The sequence below is a fragment of the Temnothorax nylanderi genome, unplaced genomic scaffold, assembly GCF_030848795.1.
Source record: "Temnothorax nylanderi isolate EJ_2023f unplaced genomic scaffold, tnyl_v1.0 TNYL_tig0050_pilon, whole genome shotgun sequence".
NCBI lineage: Eukaryota > Metazoa > Arthropoda > Insecta > Hymenoptera > Formicidae > Temnothorax > Temnothorax nylanderi.
The window spans coordinates 324,173-351,731 of NW_027249112.1; the positions used below are offsets into that span (position 1 = coordinate 324,173).

Genomic DNA, 27,559 nt, shown 5'->3' on the forward strand with positions numbered 1-27,559 from the left:
TTCTTATTTTCATTAAACATTTATGGTATATATTTCGGCAATCATAAATAATATATAGAAAAATGATACAAAAACACTACAAAATGGTTTTAGCCTTTTTTCTCGTTTATAATGTTTTTTTTTCAAGCTGATTTCATGGATTTTTGTTAAGTATCTTTGTTGCGCGCCGACTCCGGAACTATATCAAAGTTCGAGTCATTTTTGGCTAAAATTATATGGAATAAATATGTTCTCGTCAAGATATAAGGTAAATTTATATTATTAGTTCACTGTCGTCAAAATCGCCAATGTACCGCTTAATATTGTCAATTTATATAGTGTCGATCGTGAAACTATATGCTTTTTATCGTTACAGTTGATTTAACGGCAGTCGTGAAAGTATATATACGATTGAACGGTATAACGGGATATCGTCTCATTTCTACGATTTCGGGATTATGACATTTCGGCACATTGTCACGTTTCTAAGATTTCGAGATTATATCCTTTCGGCACATTGTCATAGTTTTCAATTTTTATGATTTTGATTTTTTGGGACAATATACGAGTTTTCAAATTTCGGCACATTTTTTTCTTTGTATGTCCACCATATTCAGTAGAAGGCATTTATTAGATTCATGATTATAGCATTTTTTCTGAAATAGAGAAATATTTTTCTGACAAAAACAATAAATATTTTTCTGTCTTTAATAGATAAAATATCAATATATCACTTACTCGAAATGTTAAGAAAACTATGTAAGGTATAATTTCACATAATCCAGATATGAGATTTTATTTATTAAAAAGAAAAGATTTTATGTGTTTAAGTTTATATACATATGTGTGCGTATAGAGAGTGAAAGAGAGAGAGAACTTGAATAAAAGATTACGTAACTTTTATATTTTGTTATTTTACTTTTGAAAGAGTTTTATAACATTTTTAGTTATATAACACTTTAGAAACTCTGTAAAAAAAAAGATAACAGGAAGCTGAAACATCGATCTTTATAAGAAATAGTCACTATCAGGAACTCATAATCTGCCGGACATGGGAAAGATTTCCACGTCCCCTCGTGATATTGACAAACACATTAAAAGACGCTCAGAGATGGTATATAAGAACAGAGAGCATTGTTATATATATATATATATACAATATATATATAAGTTATAATAAGTTATTTAAATAATATGTTATTGATTCCTCGATTATGATTTTTCAGAAAAGATCAATGCTAATTACCGTTTAATCCAACGACACAAATGGTAAATCAATGCAGTGAGAAGAAAAGATTGCGTCTCTTATTTCCGCGACGGACGAAAATAGCCAATAGCTGCTGGTGATGAGAACAGAATTCTTCATGACAAGAGGGATATCATATATCAACAACGACCCGTGCAAATGTTTGATGAAGAAAAAGCATGCTGGAATTATCACACAGCTATAAGAAGAAATATCTCGTGCTTGACAGCGAGCAAATCCTAAATATGTAAATATTTTTTTTCTGTTAAAAATAGAATATAGTTTTTAAAATTTAGAATCTTTGGAATTGAAAACGTCAAAACTCCGTAAATTAATTCTAAAATAATTCTAAGGGACTGATTAAGTAGATGTCTCGGGAAAGTTGTAAAATATTTATATGTAAAAATATAAAATATGTTTATTATTTTTTTCTAAAATTATCTAAAATCTCAATAGTACTAATACAAAAAATCAACATTTTTTCTAATATTGTACGCGACACACGCACGCACACAAATGTAAATTACGTACAAAATATCGTAACAATTCTTCGAAATTAAATGGATTATATAAAAAGCTAGCTATGGTATTAATTGTGAAGTTGATCAAATCATTTATTTCACATTTTTCTTCAATTTTCGATTTTACGAGTATTTTAGTGTCATCTGCAGCAATGCTGTGCTACATCACGCGTTATACGCAGGAATTTCCTCAATCCGAGTATTTCAATATCAGAAATACGGTAGCCTATAGCACCACTTCCATGAATTTCGTGAATTATTCTACAATTTAAACGCACATATATATGTATACTCACATAACGCCTTTTGTCCTGCATTATACACCTAATATGAGAAACGTTGCATGATGAAAATTTAACAAGAGAACACGGGATATATTTAAAGCAAGTAAATTATAATTCTAATATATAAATTATAATTTACTTGCTTTTAATATTTCCTGTGTTCTCAAGTTAAATTTTCATCACGCAACGTCTCTCATATTAGGTGTATAGACGCAGAACAAAAGGCGTTACGTAAGTATATATATGTAAGTTTAAATTGCATAGAATAATTTATGGAAACGTGGAAATGGTGCTCTAGGCCACTGTAATTTCTGAGATTAAACATACGTACGCCACGCGTGTGTGTGTGTGTGTGTGTGTGTGTGTGTGTGTGTGTATGCATGTGTGTATTAAATAACGGTTTTCATGTTCTCGATTAATCACAAATAATGTAGCCTGCCTGCCTGCCGTTATAAGTCGTTTCGTGGTCAGTCTATCTACCTTCAATACCTTCTATCATAGATAACAAATGGTAACTAAACTTTCTATGTAATTGTACGTGAAGCCAATTTGCGTAATGAGATAACGCACCCATATTTTATTCTGATAATTAAACGGTTGAGTTTTAATTGCCGCTATCGACTTAACGAATTAACTTGTGTTGTGATAACATCACCGGCGTATCACATTACGACTATTTTGCTTGGTCATCTAACTATAGATTGGTACGAAACTTTTGCGCCTAATGCGCGATGTCTCAGGTTACTCGAAGCAATTAATTAGCTTGCATTGTCGCAGGAAATTGTCTTCTGTTCAGATTATCTTAATCTGACGAAATACGCAAGAATCTTTCGTTTCTCGAGCCATCAAATTTCATGAAACCATTAAACGGACTGCTATGTGAGAAACATTAAATGGAGGTAATTCATTAATTACAAGGATTAATTATATTACATCTTTTCCAAGTGCCAACAATACGTTTTATACATTGCCATCTCTGCGCGCTGTACAACCTACATTTACGTTTCGAAAGTTCGGGGTTTTCCATCTCGATGTGTGTGATTTTTTATGATTATACAAAAACGCCTGTAACTCCATCAATAATTCAATCATGGCACACTCGATAAAACAATTTTATAAACGTTTCTCGAACACGGCGTCCTTGTATAGATCTGCAGAAACTTGCCGTTGTAATTGAAGGAAAAAGAAAAAAAAAGACAATTGGCAAGAGAAATACTTTCTACGGTACGCAATTACGTCGCAATTTTTTTTCACGGAGCATTCTATTTGTCTCGTCCACCCCCATGATGCCAGTAAATCTCACCGCGTCGCATCACGGTCCGAACGGAATCCGTTAAGACAAGTAATTGGACTTGATTACGTATCTTTATATTGACTGCATGTCTTTGAATCCCTATTAGGTATGTTTGCGCCACAAGTATCCAATAAATCATCGAGACAGATACCTACGGAGAGATCGCTGAAGAAGCGTACAAGCGATCTTTAGACTGTGTAAAAGTTGAGCTTTAAACAAAAATTGAACAATAGATTATTATATAATATGATTACTTCGCAGAAAAATGTTGCCAGCAAAGAACATTTCCTATGAATGGTGACTTACGCTAAATAATTACTAATTAGCAATAAGACACAAAAATGTTAAAACATGAACATTTTAATTCATTCAAAAAATTTCAACTCCAGAAATAAAACATATAAAAAACATTTTTATGTAAATAATTTATTGCAATATCAAAAATTAGTTACATATGATCTTTTTTATATTTACACTGTTTTACATGCATCTATTTTGAAACTACTATATCACGACAAAATTCATTACCTTTCTGCGAGAACAAAACAACGAAAGAGCATTATTCAATTTTTATCTCGAGTCGCTGCCAACTATGCGACCATAACTGTTTTTGCGACGCAAAACTCGCCGTCAGAAGCAGAAGAGAACTATCATTATCAAATAATGGCGTCGTCAAAGGGAAAAGCGAGAGATCGAAGACCCGCGAAGAAGCGAGTAACACGACGAATATCACATCCCGACACTCGTTCCCGAGTTAAACCGGCACGCCGTAAACGCGCGAGTACTCCATATCGACGGCAGCCATCCAATTCCATCAGTATACCTCAATTGGTCTATGAACTCCTCACCATTGATAAATATAATCAAGGTATAATACGATTGAGACATAATTACATGATTAACATCAATGAGCTGTAGTAGATCCAAGCATAAAATTAAATTATTTCGACATACTCTTAAGCGTTGCACAACTTGAACTTCTCAGCTTAAAATCTAAAACCAAGTATATCCTAGGTATAACATCTAACACTGAATTTTATTTTAATTGTATATTCTGTATATAATTATAATCGATACTCGATAAAGCATTATCATTATCAGTTAAAAATAACCTAAACATACCGATTTGTAATCTATAACATCGTTGCTACATATATGTTTGTTGTCGCAGAAAAGAAACGCTTTCCGTCTCCGGAACGCGTCGAGACACGCTCGAAGCGTCAGAGAATGCAGAATTCTCACGAGCAGCAAAGGCTCTCGTACGAAGCGGTCGATCATCGCGATGATTCGGAATCCGTGCATATACCCGAATACACAACAGAGTCTAGACCTACATCCATCGATAGTCTCACGGAAGCAACGGATGCTGCAAATTGCTCGGCGCCGACGAGTTCCGCGAATAGCAGCGTGTCAAATGTTTCAATGGAACCAATCAAGCTGGCAAACTCGCTCAACAACGCCAAAGCACTTTTCAGAAAAAGATCCCTGGTGCAGCTCATTAACAGTTACATCAAAGCTGGCATCGAAGAAGGTGCATTATTCAGTGGAATTTTTCAACCTATATACATAGTGGTAAAAATAAATGTTGAATAGTAATAGCAGAAAAACTTTGGGTTCTTCCTCTCATAGAAACATAAAGAAACTGCTAACATAATTGTTTTTCACATTAAAAATTTGCATAAATCTTCTTTGGAGAATTTACCAAGATACATAAAATAAAATCATTTCTACCATTGTTTTCCATTTAATTTAAAAAGTTTTTGCACACAGTTTTTAAAACTATTATTTTATGTAAGAAATTTTAAAGATCTTTTTCTTCTTTTTTTTTCTAACAATTTATAGCGTACGAATAGGTAAGTGTAACGATGATTTCTAGAACAGACGCATCAAACGAGCCCGTTCCAAGTAGACGGACCCGTTTGGTACGTCTGTGTACGTGTATCGTATTGTCATTATATCTTGTTATATACGTAAGAGCGCTCTTAATGGCGACGTCAAAGTTCACGAGATGATGACGCAACGAATGACATCCACATTATAGGGAAGCGACACGCCAAGAAGTATATCCGCAAAGCACTATCTTTCGGCGTGAGATCGGGTTACTTGATCCCGGCCGATCCGCAAGGTAATGTGCTTCGTGTGTGCCCGACTCTGGACACACAATCATGGAGCTGGAGATCGACCGACACCGAGTCTCGACAAAGACGGCGCAACGCTCGACGAGGGAAGCCGCATTTGACAACTGTCGCCGATCGAAAGGCAATGCGTCGCGGAATACCGCGAGATAAGCCCCTTATTCACAATGCGGACGACAGGCGGACGGCATCGAAAAGGAGATACAGAGCGCAACTCGCTAAAAGTCCTGCCAGAAGTTTGAGCACGCGAGGGAGCACTCCGAAAAAATCGTCTAGTAAATCGTTACGCGAGAAAAACAAATTAAAAGTTGTCACGAGAAAAAACAGGTTAGTTAATTATCTTATTTTAAAAGAAACATTTATTGTGTGTGTGCAATTTTTCTGTCTTTCACTATTTTCTCGTAACCATTTGATGTATATAAAATTTGAAAACGGTTTTAAAATTTTCTCATAAAATTGCGGTATCGCAAAATTAAAACTATTTCTTACAAATCCGTTTCTGAAAATACTTTTTTTATCGCTTTTTTCTTATGTTCTTTATATTAAACAGTGGCTTAACAAGCTTAAATGTGTAACGAAAATGGATTTAATGAACTTTAATATAGTACGGACGTTTTAATAAGCTGAAATTCATTATGAATGACTGAGATTTAAACGTGGGAAGCGAGAAGATAAAAAGATGTCACAGTGGTATTAAATTCTCTTTTTCTCATTGTATTCATGTGAAGCACAGTGTTTGCGAGACTGTTTTACGTAATAAATTTTGCCAGTGCATATTTATTTAATTTAAAAAATTAATTTGTTTAAACCGTGTTTGTTTTAGTAAAATTAACAATACGATCAACAATAAACGAGAACAACAACGGAAAAAAGACGACGGCGGAAATATTAAGAAGTCAGTCAAAAGACGACGTACGTCCTTCTCCGCGAAACGTGCGGAGAATGATCATGAACCAGTTGAAGAAAGTTGTAAGGACGTTAGCGAAAAAGATCGCGATCAGTACAAAAGCAATGAAAATAATAGAGCTAAGAGACGAAAGTCGACGTCGAGCCAAGAGGACGAAGAGAAAATGGAGAAACGAAAGACCGAGGAAAATATCAACGATGACAGCATAGAAAGTAGGAATTCCAATGATGAAGACAATGACAAAAAGTCTGAAAAAGGGAGTGACGAACATGACATGAATGACAGAGCGACCAGAGAAATGGAACATTAAAGAATGAAACGCGTATCTTGAATGACGTCTTTTTTAGTCTAGAAACGAGAAATTTCTGTCTTTCATACTCTTTATTTTTTCATTTTGTTTGTAAAATATATTTATTACATAAAATTTTGTAAGATCCAATTAAAATTATATTTTTATATCGCAAACATGTGTCGTCATTCTTTCCGTTACTATTTTTTATATAGATTTTGGGAAAGAAATCTATTCCGCAAACATTTAATTTTGTTAGTCTTTTCCAGGATACGTTCTTCACGTTTTAATATTAGACTAAATTAATTGATAATGTTCTACTGACACAGTAATATTAGTAATTTAATAAACAAGTAATTACATTTATATAGTTGCTTCTGAATATTGACAGAGATTTTTTAGATTTAATTTTATTTATATTCGAGACGAGGGACAATTTATTGAACGCCTACAACGCTTATTCGGAATTGTTGCCGATTTAATTAAACTTTGCAAAATACTGCTGTCATAAACATTTTAAAATTCCTATTTCTGTTTTCCATCCGCTGTCCTATTTCTCTCTATTAGATATGTCAAAATAAATCCAGTTAGTTTTAAATATAACAGGTTTAACAAAGTTAACCTGTTAACTTTGTTAAACCTGTTACTCGAATTCAACTCACAATTAAAACAAGTAACATTGTATATAAAAGAAAAAAATTTGTTGACTATTTAAAGCTAAAGAATTACAGCTTTTGATTTCTTGATATACATACATATATCGTATATTACTGTTTGTGATTTATTGCAAACTTAATTAGTAATTAATCGATTACTCGAACGATAATTACAAATGACACTTTAAACAAAACAAAAAAAAAAGAAAAAGGAAAGACGAGAGATGAAGTAAGCGCCGACGACGTCATTGTTTTTCCTTTTTAATCTCCAACATTTCGGATAATTTTAAGCAAAATTCGCGTCGCGATCAAGTAATTATCCAGAAAATTCAAAAAATTGAATCAGATATATTCAATAATTAGACAACAAATCTTTCACACTGTTTGAAAACCGAAAGACATAACAGAATTAATAGTAACCCTAAAATGGCTCGCATAAAGAAGCATCGGAACGCACAAAATCACCAAGAAATGAGTGAGTAATTATTTCGATGAGTTAAATGAATTTTAGTCATGTCGGTTCTCTTGTAATATCTTCATGGTTTTTTTCCCAATCTAGCAGCAAAGACGCAGATGTTATACAAATTTTAATTTGCGATAGATGTAAAAAGAAAAATCTTTTCTATATAAATATAATATCTGCTTCTCCTATTTATGTATTTATGTGTATATATTACAGTATTATCTAATATTTTAATCTATATGTTTATAAAATCAGAACTATATATCTACGCATAAATTAGTTTATTATAATATTAATACGTTGTTATATATATTATTTAATTATATACGGCATTATTGTTAGCTAATTTGTATTTAAGATGCAGTCTTTTAATTTCTGATTTTGGTTAAAATAGTATATCTGATGCCAGCAAATCAACATTAACATTAGTGCCTCAGTTATACATTTTTTATGTTTTAACTATTTTTTGATTGTTTAATACTAAAAAAACAGAATAAAAAGATTTATGTAAAATAAAAATAAATATATAATTTATTTATTATAATGTAATTAAAGAGCGTCGTCGCAAGCCAAACATTCCCGAGTTGGTCTACAAATATCTTGTTGCGAATGAAGCTTTACCCGATACGGAATGTCGTCTCGTGAACAAATGCTGCTGTGGTCAAGAGAATCATGACGAAGTCATGGATTCTTCGCGAACCAACGACAAGGGCATGGGGTACAGAGTAAAGCAAGGACAGCGCAAAAATAGTGGTAGGGTTTCGAAATTGCAGAACGTCAAGCGACGTCCTATCTCTAAGGATCTGCCAATCTCACATTTGCAAAAATGCGTGGATGGCGAAGGTACAAAATTTAATTAGAAAAATAGTTATAAATCGCTATATAATACACAAATTGAATTGCAATGGCAGTAACGATTTAAAGATAGAGCACACAACGCTTTTAACTGTTTACTACTTCTACAAATATCATATGATTGACATGTAGATATGCTATATAAAATTTCAACTTGATTTTAATAATAACGTGATATTACATTTAATACAATTGATATACAAAATATACTTTGTACATATAGAATCCAATCTGCTTATCTGAATAATCTACATATAATTCTCAAAGAGAAATATCAGATAATATATGTATATGTATATATACCTATGTATGTGTGTAATGTTTTAAAGCAATTGAAAGGAAAGATAAGACACAATACACAAAAAGTTTTTATTCAAAAAATAACTTTCAGCCTCAAATTTTATAAATATTTTTTAACAGATACAAGAAAGGCAAGAAAGTATATGAAAAAGGCATTGGACTTTGGTGTCGAATCCGGCTACCTTATCCCTTCTGATCCTACGCATAAAATTCTACGCGTATCCTCGGACTTAATGAAAAGCAATTCGCGAAGAAGCAAGAGCATTTGTGATACAGCTCTCTCGAAGAATCGTAATATTCCGACCAGACTCGAGGATCTTCAAGTGCAGGAGCAAAAGAGAAGGCGAAGAAGGAGAGGAAGGCTAGGTCGAAGATCGAGAAGCGGTTCGAGGACGCGCCGTAGAAGCAGAAGGAGGAGGAGCAGAAGGAGCCGATCTCGTAGTAAAGGACGTAGAAGGAAGAGCAGGTAATTGTTAGGCATAATCCGCATAATGACATACAATTCGCATTATTCGCAATATAGCAGGATTATCAAAAAGCTCGAGGGCATACAAAAATTGCAATTTAAACAAAAATTGGTGATGATCCAAAAGAAGAGAGGGACAGAACAAGAGATAAACTTAAGACCATTTCTATTCTTTACGTAAAACAGATGTATGTAGATTTGCTGATAATATACATATAGTATAATTCATTATTTTTTTATATAATTTATTAATTACTTACAGTTTAAATACTAACAGTTTAAAAGAGCAGCTAAATGTAAATAGACAAAAAAGGATGTCTATAATATGATATATCTATCTAGTTTACGTTTCTCTAATAATAAACCCATCGTTTTCTACGATCAATAAAATTATTTTTATCTCCGCATAATTGCTTCTTGTTAGGCGAAATAATTAGACTCTAGCGTCATAATTGCTCAGAGTGTTCGCACTGCGAGCCACAATGTAGGTCTAGAAACTCGATAAAACGATCAAAGGGATTTCCAGCCCGCAGAATCCCGAAGAGGTTGCCGAGGATAAGGCGGACGATTACGAGATGGATGAGAACGATCCAAAGAGGGATATTCATACGGACGACGTAGAAAGGGAACCAAAGACCGTTCGATCGAGCCGACCTGACGAGGAACAATCCACGAAGAAAGCTGAAGAGGATTGCTCGGATTTATCCGCCGACGAGGATGAAACCGACGATGAGAATGAGGGGAAAAGAACTGACATTACCAAATCGTAGTTTCTCAAAATTAAGCTTAACTGCAATTTCAAAAATAACAATTTACATTTTACGTTCGATGCTTTAGCAAATGGCAAAGAATTTACTTTGTATAAAATTGTATTATGTATCTATATTTTGATATTTGTTTACAATCTAACAATCTAACAATTGCACGTATAAAATGTAATGCATGTAGTCATGTAGTTAGTCATATGCAATATACATGCTCCAATAATTCGATGTATATTTACATCAAATAATAAAACAGCTACATCATTCAGTCTTATAAATCTTATAAATTGTCATTTGTCGAATCTCGGGATGCATTAGATTTTATTTTAGAATTAGGATCGAGAAGGATGTTGGAACTTTATAAACTTTTTGTCCTATGTGTGCTACTCCTTTTCTAAAGTTACCGTCAAGATCCAAACAGCATTTTACGATCCTGTATATGTACACGAAACCTTGGAGAACTTCTCTTGCGCGAATTCAAGACTCCAATTGCAATTCCACAGGAAATTTTCTACAAAGTAGTGAGGTACCTTGCAAAGATACTTTATAATGTGAATAAAACAAGAATAAGCGGCGGTAAAACACAAAATCTGCGTTATATCAAAATAAAATTCAAAAATCTCGCAAATAATTAAAAGTTTATTTGCGAGATTTTTGAATTTTATTTTGACATAATTGTCTTCTTTTCATGTGGTTTCGTATAAAATTAGAATCAATTGTGCCGATAATTCAAGATAGATGGTTAAGTCCCGAAAAATAGTTCTGGCTTTAGCAAATAGTAAACGGACAAATATAAATCGCGCAATCTTTATATTCTTAACGCTTATTTGTGTTGCAAAGATGGAAGTTTTGTAAGGATGTGTATAACGAAGGCGTCAATATAGATAAAGCATATCTACACGAAGCTTATCTTTTTCTTTTAAATTAGTCGCTATTTATCAAGTTTCATGTATTATTCATGCCACTACGCAAGATCTCTTTTAACAAGACAAGCTTAAATCAATACAAGTATTTCTTCAAAGCATTTCACAGCTTTTCCTGCCGATATATATTTATCTGAAATTAAACTTGAGTAAAACAGGAATTATTTGTATCCACCTGCATCAACGAACAGCTAATAAATATCGTTAAATCCCAATTGCGTTACGTAATTTTGCCCATTTTGTGCACGTCTCGATCGAGAGCTCTACGCTGAGAAGCCGACGATATGCTGCAGAACTTTACGTAAGTCCACCTTTCCCAGCTTACGACATCACTCTCGTTCAATTGCACTCAGAAACTCCCACTTAGGGTGTTTCCTGGGCACTTGCAAGCTGAACAATCGCCATCGTGACCTTGGCTAACTTCTAAGTAGCGAAATATATCACGTATTGTCTGCCTTCTCTTTTTGCTATTTTCTGTTTGATTTCACTCTTCATAATTACATTTTCAGATACTTATCGTTTTATCTTGTATTTTTACTGACCATTGTCCTCACTCTCTTAATTGAGCAATGTACAAAATTGTAGAAGTCTTTTTAAGCGTCATTTTATAACGTGTATAAAAAAGAAAAACGTAATAACAAGTTACATTCTGTACATTATCAGATTCTCATTTTTGAAATTGAGTTTTACATTAGTTTATTATTTTCTACGTGTTCCAAACTGTTGCGCAAACTTTATAAAGTTTGAAATTGAATTTAGACATCTAGATAATAAGCTGTGAACGATAAAAATGCTCACAAATCTGACTTACAATGCAGATTATTTACCTTTATATGCAATATTACAAACTATCCAAACTACTATTATATTATCCATTAGATACATGAGTACGTTATATCGTATTATAAATAGATGTATATATTTTTTTCATCGTTTTTGTTTTCGACTACACGGTCGCCTTCCAAGATAAGTTTCGCAAATCGGATTAAACAGGATTGATATAAAGTTACATCTCTCTTTATAGAAGTAAAATCAATATTTTTTTCCATTGCTCGCGAAAGAGAAATTAAAAGTTCCATTAAAGAGCGTAATTCGATTATATCTGGCGTCCGTCTGCGCGCGATCGCATCAACGAATTGCACGTCTCGATCCCTGCGATTTCAAGTGCCGTTAAGAGTCGCGCGACCTTGACTAGCCCGTGAACCCCAGCCCGAAATTTACGAGCGATCGCGCTCGTTCTCTCTTTCCCCTCGCTTATTTCTCCATTCCCGGCGACTCCGGCGACTCCGGCGACTCCGCGCCGATCCACCCTCCCAGCCGTTGCGTTCACCATCGTCGCGCATATTGTCCCGAGCGTTATGCTCGTTCGTCCTGCTCCACCTGCTCGCGCTGCCGACGAGATGCGCTGCGCCGCGCCACGCCGCGCGATGCACACACGAAGGGGTGAAACGGATCGATCGCAGGGCTGCATCGCGTCTCCTCGACGACGAAGGGAACGCAACGCGCGGAACGTTTTCCGCTTTGACACGCCCGGCACCGGCACCGTCGTCTTCGTCGTCGCCGTCGCCGTCGTCCCCGTCGTTGCTTCCTCGTTACTATTCCCGTCGCCGTCGTCGTCAGTTAACCGACGGATAAACGACCGGTCGATTGCGCATCACGTGGGCACAGGATTCACGGCGGCGTCTTCTGGCAAGCTGCTCGCGGGGTGGTTGAACGTCACGGTCGCGACGGCGACGGCGTCGGCGGCGACGGCGGCGTCCCGATGTTGGCAGGCGCGCCCGCACACTCTCCCTCGATCGTCACTGGAGAATGAGAGAAGAGCGACGGCGGCTTCAGTCGGCACGCGGCGTCGCGACGCAAACCAACCCGCGTGCATCGCGCCAGATGTGTACACTCGAGTGCTCGTCATTCAGCCCGGAACTTAAACAGTTCAATTTTTCACTCTGACGAGTCTCGACTGACGAATGATCGAGGGGTGCGCAGGAGCTGGAGGCATTAAATACAGCGGAACCGCAGAATCGGCGATCCAATTTTCTCTCGTCGGCGTCGGTAAGTCTCGCTGATATTTATCCGGCTGTCTTTGACTGAAATGATCGATGATCTGTGATTATAACATAATAAATATGAGAGAGAAATCCAATAATAGATATTGGTCATTTTTTTCCTTCAAACGAATTGTATTTTTAAGAAACGCATCTCGCGAGTTCGGAGATGCAACTGGAATTTGGAACATGTTTCTCAATCGAATAATTTGCAATTTTTCGAGAGAAATCATTATACTCAAGTTAACAGCAAATGTGCCAATATATGGTCGGGATCTTTTGTGCCTAATAATATTTTTCGCTTCGCAAACCACACATGCCGTTATTGTCGGTCTCGAAACGCAGTCTGAAGCTGAAACTAGAATGGTATAATCACATAATTAAATTGATAATTAATTTAACATTATTGATACTAATACGCATCTTTAGAACCACTATATATGTTATGAAAAATATCACCCCAAGCAGGGTTTGAATCAGGATCTCCCTATTATCCGGGACGGGAGTCTGTATCAATTTGACGTGGACCGACGGTATATTGGCACATTTTCGGTTTTCTTAATTGTTACCATAACGGTCATGACTCACGTAATATGAAATCATTATATCATTACCGGTTAGAACAAACGGAATATTTCTTTTTACAAGACGAAACACAGCTCGACGAAGCCATGGGTACGCCCATGCGTGAGGCCAATATAGTACATTCACTAGCACTTGAAAATGCAAAGAGCGCAACGATTAAACGTTGCGGGAATAATTAACACGCCGTACACGGCTAACACGCATCAAAGAGAATAATTTTGTTACATCGGGAAAGCTTTTGCGTATAATTAAAGACTCGCGCGTCTGCTTCTTCAATTTATTTTTTCTTCAATTTAAATTCGACCGTCTTCTTTTGCCTGTTAATCCCCATTTCGAACAGGTGAATTGGCACGTTTACAACAAACAGAGACATTATTTCAGTATATGTTATATTTACGTTTTATATTTACGCTGTTTCTTCAATAGCAGTTCGATTGATTGTTAACATTGTCGTTTAATTTTAATTTATTGATTTAATTATTTTAATTTTATTGTTAACATGACCAGCGGTGTTAACTTGGGAAAAATATTGGGGGAGCAGGAGGCAAGCATTTCAAATAATGACCTTTCTTTAGTAACCTTCAGATTATATGTTTACATGTAAAATAAAATGTAGGTACAAACAAAATATTTAATGCACATACAAAATTGAAAAGAAAACTCATAATCGAAAAAAGTTCGCGCAACGGATTTTATTTCGATTAACCCTTCGCAGAACATATGTAAATTTGCTGCTTCGTCTTTAAAGCCCCACTTGTTCTGCGAAGGGTTAATAAACTCGTTAGCAATCACTTTTCGATGGATAGCATCTTTCGTTACACACACTATAAATTAAGGTACATGCAACTAAAATTGCTCACATGTTTCTCATAAAATTTGAAATGTTGACAAGTTCTTATCTCCATAACCAGAAATTATTTGTGGTTGTTAGACAAACAAAGAAAGGTCTAAATTATTGTGGGGGCGCCGCCTTCACAATAAAATTAATGGGAGGGAGGCAAAAAGTGCACTGCCCCCATAAAGTCGGCGCCTATGATTACATGGCAAGGGGAAAAAAATATTCTAATTTTACATACATTTCAAAGAAACAATCATATTACTTCGACTGTCAAATATAGAATACAGAATAAATAACACGTTACTTTTTTCACTTTTACAAGAAGCATCTTGAAGGAAGACTTTTACTTAGGAGAGCTAAGTTCGATTTTATGCGTGTCATGCCTAGCCCTCTTTTTATCCGTATCTAAGTTATATAGTATATAGTACTTACGCGACCAACTGTTTGCGGATGTTCACGTTCTCGTTTCTTTCAAAGACGCGAGACGCTCTCATCCTATTTCGAGAGCTTCGTAGAAAGGAATACGAGAAGAATACAAAAGGAATACGAGAGGCTCGATTTGTCATAGCAATTATTCTCACATGCATATTACGCGGAGAGCTGGGGGCGTCGCTAAAGGAGAGAAATATGTATTACGCATTGTTAATCTAGGCCGTATAAGCCGGCCTCGCCAATTACGCGCCGGCACCATTACCGGTGGCAATAGCATTGAATTTCGTTCAAATTCGACGTGAAGACACGTGACAACATAACGCCTGCCACTCACACCGCGATAACACGTATTTCTGACATATTCCGGTAAGACGGAGCGGGTACTCCCTCGCCGCATGACACATAAAAATTTCCATATATTATACCAATCCATCAAATGTGCCATAAAATAATTTTTGATAGTAAAAAAATTACAAATAATGTCTTCGACTGCAAGAGGGCAGAGATAATTGGGTAATTACACGAGTTCTAAAAATGTAATATGTTTTCGTCCACCGATTTTGTCGAAAACATGAATTGTCAAGAAGATGAAAACATAATCTTTTTAAGATTGTAATGTATAATTTAAGAGTATAATGCTATGCATAATTTAATCAGAAAGTTTTTCATACATGCGAAACACGCGATGATGTTACGTTTCTCGCGTGACAAACGTAACATCCTTCATTAACTATTTCAACTATTGCATCATTTATACATGTATTAAAGAATAACCAATCAGCAGGTAGGGTAATAAATATCATATTATCGCGTCTCTTCTATATTCCTGAAGAAGATGAAATTTTTTTTTAATTAAAAGAAGAGGAAAGAACATATTATATTATTACAAAAAAGAAATTGCCTCTTTAGACGCATCCTCTTTTCTCCGATTAATTAATCAGTCCGGTCGTGTTATGTACGTTATCATTCAAAGACGTCTTACACGCCTTATATGTGTCATACCCTATATACGTTTTTCTGATGCAATTGCCGTTGCTGCGCGCTGCCTTACCCTTCCACTAAACACAAAGGCGCGTACCACTGTATCTTCCCTCGAAAGAGAAAAATAGAGAGAAGCGAGGAAATAATTTTGCTTCCTAGAAAACGTGCTTAAAGGGAAATATGCCAAAGGAACTTTGAAGCCGGTAATTCTAAAAAAAACAAGCCGTTACTATATTTACGAGTACACATATTCGCCGGTCGTTTGCATATATCGTACGGACGAGTCGCTTTGCAATTTTGAATTCTTATTTAAAGAAGATGCACGAAATTGTAAACACGCCAATCTGTTTACTTGTTTACGCTTTCCATTTCCATTATCTATTTCATCTCATTTTCACAGACCATGTTCTGTTGCTCTAACTTTTAGTCCTTTTTTTTTCATCTACCGCGATCGATTATTTCTCGATGCACGTGTAAGCGCTGCAACGACTCATCATTCACTTCAGATCTGCACCTGCCGATGATTTGCATATTTAAGATAATTTAGATTATAACTTGAGCATAACTTCTGCATATATTATTTGCAGTGCACGAAAAAATGCACACTGAGAGAAAAATCCAGGTTTAAATAATCGGACAATCGTAATCCGATAACTTTTAATCGGAATTACAAAAAGCCTATCAAGGCCAAAATAATGTCCGATCTGTGATATCCAATTATCAATGATATCTGGATATCATTAATCGGACATTATTTTGGCCTTGATCGGCTTTTTATAATTCCGATTGAAAGTTATCGGATTACCCGTTTGTTAATTTTCGAACGATTTATTTCTCTCACAATCAGTGCATTAAAATGCGCCAGATATTTCGGTTTATTTTAAATTTAATATCGTATTGAAATTAAAATACCTTATACAAGAGGAAAGAATGCTGCCACTTTAGAAATCCGTATCATTCAAATAATCTGTATAATTCAAAACTTGAAATCATCTCTGTGTACTTCATACGCTACAACGTTAAATTTCGCTTCTCCAAACAAAAAAATTAAAAAGCTAGAAAGTTAGTCTATGAATAGAGAACAGAACAACAAAGTAAAGAGTTAAATAAAATGTGTCGATGCTACCGTACGAAACCCTGTCAATCGATTCCCACCCACGGCATCGACGAAAACACGAATGCGCGCAAAAATAAACGTAATACAGCTAGCGAAAACAGAAATATAGAATTATTCTTATCGTTGCGCGTAAAACAAACGACGAGAAAATAATAAAAGGATTGACGGGTATACATTGATATTTTTGTATTTGTATGTGCGTGTATTAATCAATACGGAAGAATCAACGTATCGTATAATACATATTTGCCTTGCGGCATCGCTTTGTTAATCTCATCTTTTCACGTCGAAGCTATACATCTCAGTCCATTTCGATAATTGTTGACATTTGATAATATGAACTATTAGCGGAACTCGCTAACAGCTCACGTTAGGTATACGTGTAATACAACAGCGATAGATGCTCCAAGAGAAAAAGTGCAGTGTCTCCTCTACTTTAATCTCTCAGGCTATATAAATCTTCGAATTGACAGACGATATCCAACCTCACCCCCAAGGCTGCGATCTCTGATTTCCAAGCTTTTAAAGAGACGACAGAACGTTCCGCACGCGATACAATTCTCCTCGAGTTTTCAGGTTTTCTTTTTACGAAGCGCCCAAGTGCCATTAGGAGAGTTAAACGAAATTTTATTCTCCAGAGTAATTCCTGATATAATTACGTTTGAAAATTGAGAAGGTGGACGTACGGTAAATGCTTTCGAAAGTCGTAGTAATGAATCTGCAGAACACGCTTTTGTGCGTTAAAAATTGTCTTCCGCAGTAATGTAAAATTGAAATTTCATCCTACATTCGGAAATTTTTTCACACAATTGCAAAAAACGTTACGCCGCGCGTTTATCCACAATGTAATTCAAATTTTAATCAGAGGCACAACAAGTTTCAAGTTTAAAAATGCAATCTTCTGAAATTCAGCCTGTATGAAATTTTCTCTCAGCGCGCCGAGCGTTTCAGAGGGTGACAGTGTCTACGTTCGATACTAAGGGGGTATTGCTCCACTATAAACCCACATTCTATTTTTGGCACGTAGTCTAGTCTTTAGACCGTGCATCATACTATTCGCGTGGTTGCGCGCGAATACATTGTGCATTTTTTATCCGAAATAAAAGATCGTCCACGATCCACGATCTACGATCTGTGATTCTCATTCGCGTGGTTCGAAATTATACTTTGCTATTTTATCATCCACTAAGAGAACCCGAGGAGATCGAGTATATAAAAGAGCTCCTTGGCTTTTCCTTTGTGCCCACTTTGCCTTGTTGTCTCAAGCGATCTAAAAGCAAAAGGCCAACGTTGAACATCACGTCAAAACGCATTTAATGTGTTTATCAGTGTTATATATCTCGGAAAAGCCCCTAAATTCTTGTAAAAATTCTTAAGTATGCAACATTGTGTATGTCTTTAATTAATGAGAACGATATTAATTATAATGTAGAAATTTAACAGATAAACAAAATAAAAAAATTACGCTATTGAAAGTTCTATTACCCACGGAATTCCTTTCTATTTTTATATTAACGCTACATTTTTGCTACAATCACTTACAAATCTTCAAATGCGACGGAAACAGAAATAAATTATACTAAAAGATACGATAAAAATTTAATTCCATTTATCTAATATACAAACAATACAAAAACACACATACTATATGTATAATATACTTTCCTGGAAATCCGATCCGACAAGATAATAAAAGGATTTTAAGAAGAAATGCTGGGAAGGAGGAAATAATCGCGAATATCACAGTCGAGAGCATGCAGATTTCCTTACGCAAATATACATCAACTTAACGATGCTAAAAAGTATATTGTATTACGAACTGATATGTACTGGACAGTGTTTCTGCTAAGCGAGAATTTTGATTCTTCTTTAATTCGTCCAATAGCGTGATTTCCGGGAATAGTCTTCATTATCTAAATTCGACGTGTAATCTTATGGAAGGAAATTATAGTAAATAATTTAAGATATAGTATTCAATGGGCACCTTTTACTTGAGGAAGAGAAGATGTCGCTGTAAAAATAAATAAAAATACTAAATGTTTAAAATTGTTCATAACGGTGCACGTAGCGCGTTCAATTTTATGTCCATAAATAAGGTTCCGTATTTGGAACGCGCTGTTAACATTAATAATTACACTTTACTTACTTGCCGAGTAGTTTGCATTCTCCATTGGTAATGCAAGAAGTAGGAACTATTAACGTTAACAGCGTGCACAAACATATAACTCGGACCATAAGCGAGAATACAATATAGCAAAAACTACTTCCGACAATAGCCCTTTCTATAGTCTACTTCAGTTATAGATATTCTGAAACCACTACAAACTCTATAAATGTGTATAATAGCATACGGTTGGTATGTCCGTCACTAAAATTAGCAAATAAATTATAAATAAACTAATACTAAAATATCAATGAACGTAACGCAATTATTTTCTTTCTTTCGCATCATTGTTATACAGTTTCAGAAATTCTTATACAAAATAACTACAAAATAGCAATACTCGAATCGCCATTTAACATTATACAAAAATAAAAAAAATAAGTATATACTTATTTTTTTTACATTCTACATTACAGAATTCAGTTTGATCGTAAAAACAGCATAAAAAGACTCAGTTCGAGTTGATCGACATATAGGCAATAAACAACGGTCACGAGAACAATGTAAACTAGCAGCTTTTATTAGTAGCTCTGCCGCCTCCGTCGTTTTTTCCGCAAAATAAACCTTGATTTTTACGATTCCGCGCTCTCAACCATTCCGCGTATCCCTTTTTCGAAAAACTCACGAATGCTGCAAGGAGTTACGACAACTCGACGTCACTGTCACTCCCGTCGACTGACCGCATATAATGGAGAATTATTTTTAGTTAACAGAAAAACACTGCTGCTGGATAAATTGAAAGAGAATCAAATTTCTCGCCCAGCAGAAACTCTCTCCGTTCACTACACGTCAGAACGATGCATAACACTTTTCACCAACGTGGCGGTGTTTGCACCTGCAAAAGGGGATTTGTACCGCATCGATTCGTGATTACACGGCGATCCTCGATATAGAAACCTTCGCAAGTGCTTTTATCTCGTCAGATGGTTTCTGGGACAATATTATATGGCAGGCATGCATGCATGTTTTTTGTACTATTTATATATAAAATAAATTAAAATAAATGTTTAGCATATATTTTAATATAATCCATTTCTATTGTTTTCTGCGTATTTGAAAATGTGTATTCGATGAAAATCTAACATTGCACTAAATATCTTTAAGTTGACCAATATCCGCGAAACAGTTTATTGCTGTTTTATGATAATATTGATAAAAAAAATTGATAAAAACACAAAATAAATAACGATTTTGTAAATTTTTGTAAATGTTATATTATACATGTTAGATACATGACAGTTTCTGGCTGTTGAGAGTTCGTTTGAATAACAAAGTAAAAGGAATTTGACGAATAAATAAATCAAACAGCTTAATTATACTATAAACAATTAAATATGCGATTTAATTAGAAAAAGGAATAATTCAATAAGTAGCGCGATAACTATCGTCGAAGAATCATGGCTGTAAATACCGTTACAACGTTACAAAAGACACAGACGACGTGTAGACTTTCGTGACTCTGGTACACATTCATTGTGCGTAATAGAAAAGAGAATAGATATGCTTTGATGGTTGGCTAGTTGCTAATTAAAACATTCTCTCTCTTTCTCTCTGGCTGAAAGAGACAGAAAAATGACAATGGTGAAAAACCGTGTCAAGATCTTTTAGATATCAATGAAATCCGTTTAACGCATTTTAAATATAAAGAGGAATAATCCTATAACATTTAATCCTGGTAAATGCCTGGAAAACAAAGAGAAAATATTTACAAAGAGAAAATATACGAACGGCCAAAAACAGCGGAAAAATATACGCGCATTATACAATTCTAAATCGCGCTTATCACGTAGAATGAACGTGTCGTACGATAACGATGTTTGCACCTAATGAATATCCATATACGCGTACACCCACGGATATTTCCTATTCTAAATTAAAAAGTGGTACTTTATCTTTATAATACTTTGATCTATCGCACATTTCACAGATCTTGTTGAATACTACTAATGCCTTTCAGTTTCTCCCTATGCTTTTATTTCTTATCGTTTTCGTCCGATGCGATTCTTTCATGGATCATTTTGATACCACAGTCAAGAACAAGAAAGTTTATTGATAGTATAAATATTTATCGACATGATAAATAAGGATAAATGATTAGATATTGAATATAATAAAATATATATCTTTTTCATTATATAAGAATGTAACAATAAAATGTTTGGCATGTGTTCTAATATATAGGTTGCAGTAATATTTCAAAATATCTGTCATAGCATAACCGTTGCTACTCTCTCACGTTCCTCTTTGCATAATACCTATGCAGTTTTACTCAATATAGTTGACATTATTGAGATTCCGAATACGTGACGTTAGTCGAGATCCAAAACTTTCTTCACAAAATTTACGATCCTATCATCTCCTGCATGAAATTGAAGAACTTTATCTGGGACAAACTTTTTGGGACAATTACGACTACAATAATTAACACGTATTAAGTTTCGCGTCAATCCATAAATTGCAATATTTTGCGCAGCGCTCTTATTAGCAGTTATGTATTTTATGAACTTAATTCACGAAAGAGTCTTGCATAATTTCATCGCAAGAGAGCTTGATAATTTAATTGCACGGTCACTAACGGAATGTTCTCTCTCTCTAAGAACTCGTAAACTTTCGTTTAAATTACAAGATGGAATTTTCACAACGGAGAAACGGAATTGGCGGAATTCGATTTAAAAAACAAGGCAAAAGAGAACCGCATGAGAGAGAGCCCTCATTCCAAGCGAGCTTCCCATCGTAAGGTGTAATATTCGCATTGTCAGTTTACTTTGCAGAAATAGCTTACAAAAGATGTAAAAAGATTGGAGAACTGTTGAAAAACTTTTGGCGATAATTTGGATAATATTTTCACATTTTGTTTTACAAATTATCATTTACAGTATTTATACAATCGTCAACTTTCTCGTCTATTTATAATATCTATTAATTAATATAATTTTGGGGGATTTTTATGTGCTGAATGTAATTTATTCTCCAACTTTTAGCCTTTGATACATGAGCGTCAGTCTTTAAAATACTTATTTAATGTAAGCATGTTAATTAAACTGTTTATTAAAACGTTCTGTGAAACTAACGTAATCTCACTATTTCCGATTAAAAACATTGAACAGCTACCGGTTATGTGATTCGTCGCTAGATAAGAAATCTGATTATCTTCTTACGTCACATGGAGATGAAAAGGAACGTGGTGAAAAGGAACGAAGACATGAAATTCTTGCGACAAAGGTGCAATGTAGGCGAGAAAAAGTCGCATTGCAGAAAATCACGTTTTAGATGAAAAGTGACAATTTTTAAATTTTTAAAATTTCCTTCTCTGACACTGAGTCAGAGCTAAAAATTAGAATTTACATATTACATACATTAGCCTCTCTTTATTTCAATACATTCTGTTTTCTTTTAGAGCGTCAAACTAAAAATAGAAAATTATCTTACTTTCTAGGGAAATACTTAAGTTACTCGATGATTTTGAACGTGTCACTTCTCAAGATTTAATAGAACAAAATGCACTTATGAACATAGCTGAATACGTAGCGGTTTAGAAATCGGTATAATGATTTGGGAGTCCCCATCAAATCTTTGCCTAATCCACCAAACGACTGGCTTTGCTCACTGTCGAAAGGAAATTGTATGTATCCGTCTGCAAGCTTCCTTCATGCAGCAGAAATAATAAACTACGAATTTATGAAATTTCATGGCAACTTCTTTAGTAAAGAAGACAAAATATTCGATAAATTGACTAACATAGTTTATATAAAAATTAATAATACTTTCGCTAAAGAAGTGATTGCTTGCCTTGTTCGCACTCGAACTTACATAAGATTACGAAAAATTAATAAAGAAATCGTAGAAAATAATATTCTTAAGAAAAAAGCAAAAAAAATGTATAAATTAAGCAATAAGGAAAATGTAGAAATACGTAAAATAAAATAACATATTCTGGAAGAATGCGTTCCTTTATTTATATAATTGTTTTAATATAATATCACTACTCTACACTCTTACACTTTCTTTTGTATCATAAATTAGACATCACTATAACTTTAGAACGGTATTTACGGTATACAAGTCCAATCTTAAATGTTAAATTATAGAATGGTTCACCTAAAGACGCTGCAAGGGCTGTTTTATTATTATAGCATCTTATAATAAAGTCAAGACGATTTTAAATATATAAGATAGTGTCAGGAAAATTGTTCTTACAGTTTGCAATACAAGTTAAATAATTTCTATATACTTCCTCATTAATAATGTTTTTCATTTCCTTATTCGCCGTATTTAATCTTCCTTTACTACTTATTAATCAATGTAGAAATTGTTCTTTTATCATCAATTTATATTATGTATTACATATTTTTATTAATTTATGAGTTTTCGTATTATATTTACAAATTTTTTAATTTTGTTTGCATTCTTGTCACGGACCTTGACTAATGTTACATTTGAATGTAGCGTGATGTTCCGGACCAAAATTTGATTAGCTGTCTTATTCTTCGGCCGCCATTATGCGCAATGCTACAACTGTGTTCTTACATCATGTTATACAAGATCAAATTGGATTGATGAAGTGAAAGATTGAACAACGTACAATACAACGCGAAAAGCAAGGCTATGCTGGAATTCATTGTTAATGCGAGAGCATCATAGACATCGATTTGTTTGGCGTGATTTTGCGAGGTTAACCAAGACCAGGCCTCATCGTTACGCTAATAAGCGCCCGAATTACGGTATTGTTTAACCTTGCATTACGCGCCATTTGTATATACATATTTCCTTGGGCGTTATCGGATTCTCATCGACACCACTTGAATTTATTCGAGCAGAGCAGAGATATTTCCATCATGGTCCTCGAATAATGAGATTTGAATCGATCGATTTTAATATTCCGCACATACAGGCGCAAACTAGATCTGTTCTATCAAGTATGCGAATTGCATTGCAGTATTGCACTGTGTTTGACAGACAAGCAGCACGCGTTTGAATAGGAAAACAAGTGTGAAATATTTATTATATTATATTGTACGATTTGTGTATAAATTTGTGCATGATGAATAAATATCAATCATAGCAAGCTACGGTTTTTCGTGGTTGATATATATTTCAAGCAAGTAGAACAAGTTGTAACTTCCGGTCTATGTCACGATGCGTGAGGCTTTGAAGATATTTTTGAAGAGCATGGTAATGATAATAGCATGTTTCGCGCGAGTACTATGAAATTGACGATGTCACTAATCATAGTGACTACAGGAAAAGCAAAAGGCAATTTATAACGACCCATGTAGCAAGATGACGTCCAAAGACGTCCTAATGACGTTAGAGACGTCATTAAGACGGAATTAATACGTCATTTGACGTCACTCTGCTACCTGGGGAGATGTACTGCTTACACACACATACACAATTCACAATTGTTTGATTGATCATTTGATTGTAATTACCATTCCTACGCTGTCCAAGTGAATCTCACATTAATCTACCTGATTTATATTTCCAATACTGTACAGTCAACGAACCGACTTTACAAACATCATCCATATTTATTGGCTGTACTCGTCGTGATATTTCTGAATCAAAAGCGTGTATAAATGCAAATCGCGTGGGATGACATCGAGAAAGAATGCTAACATCTCTAATCTGCATACTTTTAAAGTACAGCCATCAAACTTTTTTATGCTCTATTTAGAAATATCTCATATATTATTATTGTTTAATCTGATATATCTACAAAGTATCACTATAAGATATCACAATACTGCTTATCTAGAATTCTAGATAGTGCGACATTGCCTATATGTGTAGGACAAATCGATTCATTGCACTTTCACTCATACTGGATGTTTAGCAGAGAATTATAATTGTAATGATTTTTAATACGCTACTTTAAGGAGGTTGTAAGAAGAATCAGAAATGTTAAAAACTGCATAATAAGCTTAAAACATAAGCTCTTTTATAAATAATGTCAGCGTGAGAATTTTTTTAGATTTTTTCCACCGAGGTTAGTTTTTGAGAGCATTTATAACAAAGTACAAAATTTTTTAATGGGTTCTAATGGGAGACTCAATGCTGCATATCAATTATTATCAACAAAAATGACTATTAAAAATGTAAAGAATTGAATATAAATTTATGTTTAATACATGAAGAATATTATTCTAAAGTACCTTTAAAGATTTGAAAAATATAATTACATGATTTTTTTTACAATATTAAAATTTATTAGAACCGCAGTAATAAATCGATATCAAAACGTGTATTTAATCAAAATTTACATAGCAACAAAAGCTATAAGCTTCGATATAAAATATATAAACTTCTTTTATGTCATATCTCAAGTATATTGGCTGCAACTGCTTTGCTGTATAAAACACATAGAGAATAACGCGATAAACTTTTACTGTGACATAAAAGTGACATAAAAGTGACATTAAAAGTTTTTGAATTCTGTTATAAATATTTTCAGAAACTAACAGAAAATTGCAAAGCCAGCATAGTTTTGCTTTTCACATTGTTTGTTGTTCATCAATCTTTCACTTCATCAAGTGATTTTGATCTTGTATATACGGAACAATTAAATTTGTCGAACTAACCAGAAAAAAAATCTAAAAAATTTACATGCTAACATTATTTATAAAAGAACTTATATGCTTTAAATTTTATGCAATTCTTATAACATTTCTGATTCTCTTTACAACCTCCTTAACATTTCTCTTTAGTTATTAAGACATTATAATAAATAACAGATATTGGAGTCGATTCGGTGTTTCTCTATGAATATATAACAATAGCCTCAGAAGAAAATGGTTATCTTTTTTCCGCAAAAACCGCTTTTCATATCATATATGGGAAAGTAGGTCGCCTCGTAAAATCGAAATCTGACACGGGCCATTAACGAAATCGAATCACGAACTTAACAGGTTCCCACACGGCTTAGACGCATTCCTTAAGTCACTATCGTTATTATCTTGTGACCAATACTTTTACTTGCATTTCTTCTACACATCTTTTTATATATCCGTTAAGCACTGTCTTATGTGAATGTGTACTTTACATTTGCACTTTTTATCATTACGTGTTTTGAACGCAGTTATATTATAGGTCGAGAATTCCAACTTGTCATGTTAAAAGAATGTGGTGCTACAGAATACAAAATGCTCGTGTCGTGTATGTTGCGTACAAATTTCAGAAGTTTTCTTATTTCCGTGGATAGTTACGTTCCGTGAATACATATATGTTCGTACATGAGCATCCATTTGTACCGTGAGTGTTTTCACATATTTATAAGTAGTTGGATGATAAAAGAAAATGTGAAGCGTAACGATTAAAAGAGAAATAATGCTCAATCTTCCTACGTTATTTTCTTTTTGAGGAAAACTAAAAAAAATTTCAAATAATAATCACTATATTATTAAGCAATATTCAAAAATTAAAGTATTCATTAAAATGTGCTACTATAAAAAGAAATTGTAAAAATGCTTGACCTAAAGATTATGTAATATCGTTATACGAATAAAGTTTATTACGCTCTTTAATTTTATCTTTATAAGAGGAACAAATATAATGTTGCACTACTTATTACAACTTGCATATTTAAACAAGTTAAAAGATAAACGACACCAAGTCTGTCAAGTCAGATATCATCATCTTAGCACCATGCTCAAAATGTGGCAACAATTAAAGCGAAAAAACGAAGTCTACATTTCATATAGGTCGCTATAGATAGGTTTCTGGTATAGGTGCTACAGCTGAGCTCTTCTGCTAACAAATCGATGAAACCTATTAACGAAACGATATCAGAAACAGCCGTGACCTGAAAATTAGGTGATATCTGTCGCATGCATTCACCTTCTGTATTATCTTGTATTACATTATGATTGTTTCCACGCTATATTTTATAAAACCCTTTAGTAACATAAAAGTTGAAAAGAAATAACCATAACTCAGAAAAATTTATAATTCGCTACGTTATGATGGAAGGACTGGCATTCCTTGTACGAATGATCATTTCTAATGTTACTTGATTTGCGAGGAAATATTATTTAATCAGCTTAGAAGAAAATGTCATTTAAGGTCCGACCCATGGGGCTGGATCTTGATTCTTTTAATCTTGATTCCAAGATCCAGCTTGGACCGTGAATGGTATTTTCTTCTAAACTAATTGTACCTATATCAAGACGGTCTTGTTATCCTTAATAATGAAGAATTATTTGGGTATTTCTAGAAATAGATTACTTTTTGGAAAGCAATCAAATATCATTTAGCCTTTCGTGAATAAACATTGCCAATTTACGTAGTTCAAGAATAAAAGAAAATTATTCTTTAAAAAC

The 27,559-nt window shown here is 34.3% G+C and overlaps 3 protein-coding genes and 1 long non-coding RNA gene across 4 annotated transcripts in view; all 4 read left to right on the plus strand.

Annotated features, from left to right (window-relative positions):
• The first annotated feature begins 162 nt into the window (after positions 1–162).
• LOC139772514 (uncharacterized) lies at positions 163–1,805 on the plus strand. The gene is made up of 2 exons (XR_011718150.1): positions 163–1,093; positions 1,206–1,805. It is a non-coding gene; the product is annotated as an uncharacterized lncRNA (long non-coding RNA).
• Positions 1,806–2,325: 520 nt separating this feature from the next.
• On the plus strand, positions 2,326–7,162 carry LOC139772490 (uncharacterized). Its single transcript, XM_071706224.1, has 4 exons — positions 2,326–4,192; positions 4,496–4,855; positions 5,366–5,786; positions 6,283–7,162. The coding sequence occupies exons 1-4, from the start codon at positions 3,676–3,678 to the stop codon at positions 6,674–6,676; spliced, it is 1,692 nt and encodes a 563-aa protein (XP_071562325.1). The 5' UTR covers positions 2,326–3,675; the 3' UTR covers positions 6,677–7,162.
• Positions 7,163–7,623: 461 nt separating this feature from the next.
• On the plus strand, positions 7,624–11,828 carry LOC139772489 (uncharacterized). Its single transcript, XM_071706223.1, has 4 exons — positions 7,624–7,779; positions 8,317–8,617; positions 9,050–9,395; positions 9,922–11,828. The coding sequence occupies exons 1-4, from the start codon at positions 7,738–7,740 to the stop codon at positions 10,163–10,165; spliced, it is 933 nt and encodes a 310-aa protein (XP_071562324.1). The 5' UTR covers positions 7,624–7,737; the 3' UTR covers positions 10,166–11,828.
• A 1,037-nt stretch (positions 11,829–12,865) lies between these two features.
• LOC139772488 (uncharacterized) overlaps positions 12,866–27,559 on the plus strand; it is a 43,350-nt gene continuing 28,656 nt past the window's right edge. The window contains exon 1 of the mRNA XM_071706222.1: positions 12,866–13,131. The gene's annotated coding sequence lies outside the window, so the exon portion shown is untranslated. The remainder of the gene's footprint in view (positions 13,132–27,559) is intronic.

Bases quoted from the DNA above. Each gene is read 5' to 3' on its own strand.
- LOC139772490 (XM_071706224.1), top strand. From the start codon at position 3,676: ATGAACATTTTAATTCATTCAAAAAATTTCAACTCCAGAAATAAAACA. The intron at 4,193-4,495 runs GTATAATACGAT...TTGTTGTCGCAG, and splicing joins CATTGATAAATATAATCAAG to AAAAGAAACGCTTTCCGTCT. The intron at 5,787-6,282 runs GTTAGTTAATTA...TGTTTGTTTTAG, and splicing joins GTTGTCACGAGAAAAAACAG to TAAAATTAACAATACGATCA.
- LOC139772489 (XM_071706223.1), top strand. From the start codon at position 7,738: ATGGCTCGCATAAAGAAGCATCGGAACGCACAAAATCACCAA. The intron at 7,780-8,316 runs GAAATGAGTGAG...TTTATTTATTAT, and splicing joins GGAACGCACAAAATCACCAA to AATGTAATTAAAGAGCGTCG. The intron at 9,396-9,921 runs GTAATTGTTAGG...AGGGATTTCCAG, and splicing joins GGACGTAGAAGGAAGAGCAG to CCCGCAGAATCCCGAAGAGG.